At 42.2% G+C, this 8,599-nt stretch overlaps 1 protein-coding gene across 1 annotated transcript in view; it reads right to left on the reverse strand.

Moving 5' to 3' along the window:
• Positions 1-6,915, reverse strand: part of ARHGEF37 (Rho guanine nucleotide exchange factor (GEF) 37) — a 40,001-nt gene extending 33,086 nt beyond the window's left edge. Inside the window, exons 1-2 of the mRNA XM_008580909.1 lie at positions 6,724-6,915; positions 5,215-5,338 (exon numbers count right to left, since the gene is read on the reverse strand). Coding sequence (XP_008579131.1) covers positions 5,215-5,338; positions 6,724-6,909 — 310 coding nt within the window. The 5' untranslated portion in view covers positions 6,910-6,915. The remainder of the gene's footprint in view (positions 1-5,214; positions 5,339-6,723) is intronic.
• Positions 6,916-8,599: the final 1,684 nt, after the last annotated feature.

An 8,599-nucleotide genomic window follows, 5' to 3' on the forward strand; every position in this document is an offset into this window, starting at 1 on the left:
AAAAAAAAAGAAGAAATGATCTATCAACCTAGGAAAAGACATGGAGGAAGCTTAAATGCACATTGCTAGATGAAAGAAGTCACTCTGAAAAGGCTACACACTGCATGATTTCAATTATATGACATTCTGGAAAAGGGAAAACTGTGTAAACAATAAAAAGATCAGTTGTTTCCAGGGCCTGGAAGGGAGGGAGGAATGAATGGGCAGAGCTCAGAGGATTTCTAGGGCAGTGGAAATACTCTGGATAATACTACAATGGAGAACACATGTTATTATACGTTTGTCTAAATCCATAGAATGGGGCTGGCCCATTAGCTCAGTTGGTTAGAGCACAGCCTTGTAACACCCAGGTCAAGGGTCCGGATCCCTATACTGGCCAGCTGCCAAAAAATAAAATAAACTCATTCGACGTACAACACCAAGAGTGAACCCTAATGTAAGCTATGGACTTTAATTACTAATAATATGTTAATATTCATTCATCAATTATAATAAATGTACCACACTAATGCAAGATGTTACTAATAGGGTTAACTCTATGTGGGGCGATAGGGGGTATATGGGAACTCCCTGTACTTTTTACAGAATTTTTCTATAAATCTAAAAGTGCTCTTAAAAAATAAAGTCTATTAATTAAAAAAAAAAAGATTAATACCATGTTGAGACTAAACTAAGGATCAGGAATAGTTGTTAGAAATACCCAGGTAAGAGTATGTGGTGGCCCATCTAGGGAGGAAGTGGTGAGGCTGAAGAGAAAGGTACTAACCACAACAGGGCAGGTGGGGAGCCAGGGACCCCAGGAAGTACAGCTGACACTACTGCCTGCCAAAGCCATGGGCTGGATCTCTGACCTGAACCAAGCTCCTCTTGGGACACATCAGATGGTGCCCAAATGAGAGCAGTTCAGCTCTCAGCAAAGATCCCCATGGTGAGATTACTACCTGAGGACCAAACTCCTTCCCCGGTGCCAGTCCAGCCAATCCTCAGAGAGAACTCCCAGGAGAAGCTCCCAGAGCCGAGGAGCACACGACCGAAACTGCAGCTAGGGAGAATGTGCATGGGAGGGAGGCAATCAGCCAACGGCACAGATGACTCCCTCTAGGGGATAGCCTGGGTGTGGAAATAAAACCTAGGGTGGTTCCCACATTCTGCTCATCATGAATATGTCCCCAGGAACATGACAAACAAGCCAAAGAAGCTGTATCATACCAGTGTGGCCAGGGGCAGGGGTGTCTCAATAACTGAAGGGCAGAGGAAGGTGAACTCCCAGAGAACAGAGTTGTCCAAAGAGGCCAGCATGCCCAGGACACCAAAGTCAAGGCATATTTTCTCCCTTCTTTTCCTTCTACAGTCACCAATTAGCAAAGAAATTACTACCATCATCGAAAGGACACACTACATCTAGCTGGGATTAGTCAGTAAGAAGAGAAAGGGAGGTAGGATGGTCAAGAGCTAGTGCTCTAGAGACAGAAGGAGGGGGATTCAAATACTAACTGCCTGATCTGGCTGTGTGACCTTGGGAAAGTTACTTAACATCTCTGAACCTCAGGTTTTTCTTCAGTAAAATGGACATAATAATCAACAGTAACAGTGTTATGGGAATAAAAAGGGCTACTGCATGTTAAGTACTCAGCATCATGGCTGGCACAGAGATGGGTACTACTTTCACATTCATTTTATTATTTTATTATTTTATTTTTATTTTTTTTTCCTTTTTGTCTTTTTTACTGACCGGTAACGGGATTGCAACCCTCGGTGTTGCGCCCGCACCGCGCTCAGCCAGTGAGCGGGAACCGGTCTCCACATGGGATCCGAACCCTTGGCGGGAGCGCCGCCGCACTCCCAAGCGGCGCACTCTCCAGTGCGCCACCGGGCCGGCCCTCACATTCATTTTAAAGAGGCAACTGAGGCTCAGAGACACGAAGGAGGCATGGGTGTCAGAGCATCGTCAATCAGACTCCATAGCCCCTGCTCTAAACCACTAGACCTGCACTGCCCAAATGCAGTGGTCACCAGCCACATGTGGCTATTGGGCACTTGAAATATGGTGAGTCCCAACTGAGATGTGCTGTCAGTGCGAAAGACACTGGGTTTCAAAGACTTCATACAAAACAAAAGTAAAATATCTAAGGAATAATTTTTATACTGATTACATGTTAAAATGTTATTTTGGATCTATTGGGATAAATAAAAGATATCATTAATATTAATTTCCTTAGTTTTCCTAACATAGCTATTTGAAAATTTTAAATTAAATTGTGGCTCATGTTATATTTCTATCAGACAGCGCTGCACTCGACCATGGTGCCCTCTGGCAGTACAACCCTGTGTGGGAACTCCTGTGAATGTCTAAGTTATGTTTGAAATTGCTCATAGGGACAGGGGACCTGACTTACTTGGGAGGAAAAAAGGCTGTTAAAGACAGTCTTGCCCGAGGTCCAAAAATCTTTTAAAATGCTGTTGCTATACAATTGGGAAAAAGGCTTTCCTTGCAGAGCAAGGCCTGGGAGCTGGAAAGGGAATGGAGGGAGAGCTGGCAGGAGGCAGAGCAGCCTGACCTGCATGTGGTTACACCGAGGAGAAGAAACGCCATGTGGGTTCTTTGTGCCTCTTGTTGGCTAACCACAAGGGACAAAGGATAAGGAGGGTATTTTCTGAAAATTCGGTAAAGGCTAGGAACAGGACTGCCAAATTTAGGGGGAAGGGAGAAAGTACAGGATGCTCAATTAAATTTGAATTTCAGGTAAACAATGATAATTTTTTAGTATAAGTATGTCCTATGCAGGCTGGCTGGTTAGCTCAGTTGGTTAGAGCATGGTGCTGATAAGGCTAAGGTCCAGGGTTTGATGCCTGTAACAGCCAGCTGCATTAAAAAAATAAAAAATAAAAAGGATGCCCTATGCAATATTTGGGATATACTTTACTAAAAATAATTATTATTGCATTATTTATATGAAATTCAAATTTAATTGGGCGTCCTATATTTTATCTGGAAACCCTACCAGAGAAGCAGTGAGGGTAGCTAAGAGATGTCACCAGATATACTCAGGAGTTAAAGTAGCATCTTGACTCTGTGGGTCCAGCAGGAAGGCAGAGATTGACAAGTGTGGACCCTTACAAGAAACCATACTGAACCTCAAACACATACCAGCAGAACAGCCTGACTTCAGAGCCAGACCTGTAGAAAGTCTCCAGCCTGAGGCTTTATCAATGTCCACTCAAATAAGTGTTAATTATTAACATAAGAAGGATAAACTGATAAAAAGTGAGAACATCTAGTACAGATACTTAAAAAAATCTTAATCTTTAATTTTGTATTCATCTACCATTTATAAAGAATAGTAACTTATTCACATTGCTATTTTAAGAAAAAAACTCTGTTTTCAAAAGAACAATAAACACACAATACACAGGCTTTAATCTCACCCTGTACTACATGCAAGCCATTCCATGTAGGGTTGAGAGCCCTCGCTCCCAGAGGCCAACTAGAGTTCTGCTGTGATTCGGGTCACAATACCCAGTGCAGTAACTAGCATTGAGTAAACACTCAGAAAGTGGTTTTTGAAAATGTGTTTGCATGTGCTATGGATTGAATTGTGTCTCCCAAAGTTGAATATATTAGAAACTTAATCCTCACTGTGACAGGGTTAAGAGGGTGAGAAATCCTATAATGGTAACTGAAAGGTGGGGCCCTAAAGAGGTGATTAGATTGTGAGGACTATGTCCTCATGAATGGATGAATTCATTGATGGGTGATCATGGGTGTGGTTCTGCTGGCTTTAAAAAGGGAGTGCATGAGAAGCTCGCTCTCTCTGTAGCTCCACCACCTGCCATGTGAGACCCTGCCTTGCTGTGTAGAGTTAGTAACTACTAAAAAGGCTCTCACCAGATGTGTTCCCTGGACTTTGGGCTTCCTAGCCTTTGAAACTGTAAACAATAAATATTATTCCTTCACAAATTACCTGGTTTCAGATATTCCTGTTATAAGCAACAGAAATGGACTAATACAGCCTATTTGTTATTTTGAATCCCCATCATCATCATTCACATCTGGGAATGGGTAGAAGATGGGTGGTGGAAAGGCCAGGGGGACTTGGGTGGCTACTGCCCTGGCTACCTTCACTCCCTCCTCCTGTCAGCCACCTGGCACCCATTCATCTGGCAGCAAATGGGAAGAGATTGAAGAAGACAGGTATGAGATTTGCACCTGCTCTTCTCTTCCTTATACTCTGGTCATCCTAACCATTCCAGAATAGGGAGACTGTCCTCATCTTTCACCTGGGACACAGTGAAGCCCCCAACTGGTCTCTCTGCTTCCGTTCTCAACACTCCCTCAAAGTCCATTGTTCACAATAGCTAAAGAGATCTTCGAAAGACATAAACCAGACCATGTCACTTCTCTGCTCAAAACTGTCCAAATGGCTTCTTATCACATTTAGAATAGAACCCAAACTCCTTACCATGGCCTATAAGGCTCTGTGTGATCTGGTCCTTGCTTGCCTCTTCTGTCTTATCCCTTAACATTCTCCCCTCACTAATTCTCCTGCAGCTACATCAACCTTCTGTCTGTCCTTCAAACATTCAGATCATTCCTGCCTCAGGGCCTTTGCATGGCTATACTCTCTACTCTCCCTCCAGATGGTCTCATGGTGGCTTCCTCCTAACATTCAGGTCTCAGCTCAAATGCTCCCTCCTCATGAGGCCTTCCCTCATACCCAGAAGTTACTACCACTATGTATTTTCTTCAAATTACAAATTACCACCTAAAATTCTTTTATCTGTTTATCTTCTGTCTCTCTCACCAACTTGTCAAACTGATGAGAACAGAAGCTCAGACTCTCTTTTTGATGCTGTGACCCCAGCACACTGAACAGTGACTGCACACTGCAGGTGCTCCATAGATAACTGTTGAATGAATGAATGTGAAAGAGACTTACACTAAAGACTCCACTGTGCTTCTAACAGTTATGTGACTGTAAGAATGTCCCTACCTGTCTCTGGGCCTCAGTTTCTTCATCTGTAAAATGATGGGGTTGGACTAGATATTATTTGATGACCCTGTTGGCTCTGACATGCTGTGTTTTGGGATCCCCAAAACAGACTCCCATTGAGCTGCATGTCTCTGAAACTCTGGGGACACTACAGCAATGACCACATGCTTAAGACAATTCCACAGGGATCTAAGGATAACAACTCCCTAGTTTTTTTGCTCACCAATCAAGTACACTTGTTCCTCTTCCCTGGAGGCTGTCTCCTGCAGATCATGAAGAAATCTGCTGTTTACCTTGATGATGTCATCAATGTTTGAGAACAGGACATCCAGATCTTCCTGTGGCAGCTAGAAGAAACAAAGAAGCCATAGGAGGTCATCGGGATTTTGGTGAGGTGACTTTGTTTGCAGGCTTTGGAGATACTTCAGAACACTCATGCCATCAGGGTCCCATTGCTCCTGGGCAGACTGACTGCTCCAGTAGAATGTTTGCAAGGATTGTGAAATTTTATAATCTAGGTATTTTCATTATTCCACAAAAGGAGAGGAAGAGATGGAGTACCCAGCATGGAAGGAAAGCTAAACTGGGGTTTTATCCTCGGTCTGCTGCCAACTTTCATTTTTCTTCTTTCTGTTTCCCTACTTGTCATGTGAGGGTGGAAAGCTGACTTCTTTCCAGTTCTGATATACTTGGCACCTACCACCATTACCCCAAGATGAATTCTAAACTTCACCCCTATTAACTAAGCGATGCCACTGTAAAAAAGATGCAGGACTATATATATGCATGGGTATGGAATGATGTGCTGGATGCACAACCAAGTGGGAAATCTAGCTGCACAACAATGTCTAGAGTATGCTCTTATTTTTGCTAAAATAAATAACTACATATATTTGTTTGTTTAATGCCTATTGAGAAAAATACTAATTTCTGGATGGTAAAATAAGAGAGCTCCTTCACCTTCTACATTATCTGCTTTAGTATTTCATTCATTCAAGAAACACTAATTCAAAGTCTATTATTGTATTTATGTGTCAAGACTGGGATATAATGAACCAAACAGTCTTTGCCCTTATGTAGCTCACACGCTAGGGGATGCTTGAGTTTTTTGTTTTTTTTTTTAAAGATGACCAGTAAGGGGATCTTAAGCCTTGACTTGGTATTGTCAGCACCATGCTCACCCAGTGAGCTAACCAGCCATCCCTATATGGGATCCGAACCCGTGGCCTTGGTGTTATCAGCACCACGCTCTTCCGAGTGAGCCACGGGCTGGCCCCGGATGCTTGAAATTTTATAGCAATAGCCTGTACTCACATTATTTCTGAAACCAGAAAAAAAAAAATCTAAATAAAGAACATTATAATAGAAACCCATTATAGTGATGATTTCTCCATGTCACTACTCTGCAAATGGCACAGTCAGAATGCAGGTCAGTTCAAGCAATCTGTTCTAAACTTGAAAAGGGCTTGTCCAGTAGCTCACTTAATTCTCTGAGGTGATCACTCCTCTCCCCATTTAGCAGATAAATGCACTAAGACTCTAAGCCATTCCATGCCTTGCTGAAGGTTGCATGGCCAATAAATGGAAGAACTGGGGCTTACGTCCAGATCTGTAGACTTCACATCCACCACACTTCCTTTCCATCGAGCCTGCCCAAGAATAAATGTGCGGTTTGAGAAGCTGGGACTCACATTTGCCCCTATAAAGTCAGGCTGTGTGTGCCCCTAAATACCTGCTGGAGGCGGCTCCTGATGTCATAGGCACAGAGTTGGAGCATGTGCAAGTAGGAGACCTCGGTGTCGATCAGCTCGCTGATGGCCAGCCTCTGTTGGATCAATGATCTGTCCTCACAGACCTGACCTTCCCCATCCGGATTCCCTGACCTGGAGCATGGCTCATCTGCCCCATGATCAGCCATGTCAGCAGGTTCTGAAAAACAGAAAACCATCCCAGCTCACTTTCAGAGAGCTCTATTGGGACATGCTGTCTCTAATTCAAAGACAACCTTCATCAAGAAGTCTAAAAACATCTTTAGCTACAAACAGAGTCAAGATGAACTGTTTATTAGCATTTGTGGGCATACCTGAATAATATTGAAAGGTAGACAACAGCTCAGATAATTGTTGATATTTTGAATTCATTTCTCAGGATTCAGCAATGTGCTTGCCTGGTTTTTCTTCTATTTTCTCCCTAGCCCTTGATCCAGATTTCTTTATCTGGTTCAGCTGAGTCTCTTTCACTTTCTATCTCCCAGTGTTTTCCTCCTCTATCCCCCTCTGCCACTACCCCGTTCAGTCCATACTACTTATCACCTGGCTATTTCCGTAGCCTCCAGGATCATCCTTCCAAATCCTAACCCCTCTCTGCCCTGCTGCCACCCACACCCATTCATCCTGGACATGCTTTCAGTTTAAATTCCCTGAAACAAAGCATGTGATCATAATATTTCCTGCTATAAGTAATTGATAGCTCCTCGCTGCTCAGTGGTCTGACTCCAACCTCATTTTCCCCTTCACAGACCTTACTCCAGTGAAAGAGTTAAGTGCTTTTTTTTCCATACCTGCAGTGTCATTTCCTGCCTTTGTGCTTCTGTACCCAATGTGCCCCTCCCTCCTGTGTCTCTAGCCTCAAACATTCGTCTTCTCTACAGCTATTCCTGATCAAGAATACAATTTATTTAAGGTGATCAATTCACTAGCAATAAGACAAATGTGAATAAACCACAATGAGATACCATTTCATGCCCATCAGATCGGCAGGGTATAAAAATGTATCAGTGAGAGTGTAGAAGGATGTAGAATGGTGAGAAGTCTCTATACTAATATGATAATGTAAATTGTTGCAACCTCTCTAAAGAGCAATTTAGTAATATCTAGAAAAGTTGAAAATGCACACACTGTCAAGACAAGTAGTTCTGCTCCCAGATATTTCCTACATTCAAGAAATTTCTCCACATATATGCAAGAAATGTGGACAAGAATGTTCACAGCAGCACCGTGAGTAATAACAGAATATTAGCAATAGCCTAGATGTTCATTAGCAGGAGAGTGGATTAACAACTTGTGGTATAATCATACAATTCCACCACCAATGGAATTCTGAACAGCAAAAATGAAAAAACTATACATTCATATATCGACATGGATATCCCCACAAACATTGCAAAGGAAAAAAAAAAAAAGCAAGTCCCAGAAGGGTACATAGAGTGTGATTCTATTTTTAAAGTTTAAAGTATGTAAAAGAATGCTACATATTGTTTAAAGATACATTCATATGTAGCACATGTATTGAAAATTTCATGGACATAAGCAATAAATTCGAGATAGCAGTTACCTATGGAAAGCGAATGGAATTAAGGAGAGTATCAAAGGAAACAATGGTATTTGAGTTTTTTAATTAAACTTTTTATTTTGAGATAATTATAGATTCACATGCAGTGATAAGAAATAAAAGAAGTTGCACATACCCCTTACCCAGTTTCCCCCATGGTAACACTTGCAAACCTAGAGTAAAGTATCACAACCAGTATATAGACACTGATACAACCAAGATACAGAACAAGCCCATCACAAGCATCCCTCATGTTGCCTTTTCATTCTCCTCACTGC

This window comes from Galeopterus variegatus, unplaced genomic scaffold (genome assembly GCF_000696425.1).
Source record: "Galeopterus variegatus unplaced genomic scaffold, G_variegatus-3.0.2 Scaffold2203, whole genome shotgun sequence".
Taxonomy (NCBI): domain Eukaryota; kingdom Metazoa; phylum Chordata; class Mammalia; order Dermoptera; family Cynocephalidae; genus Galeopterus; species Galeopterus variegatus.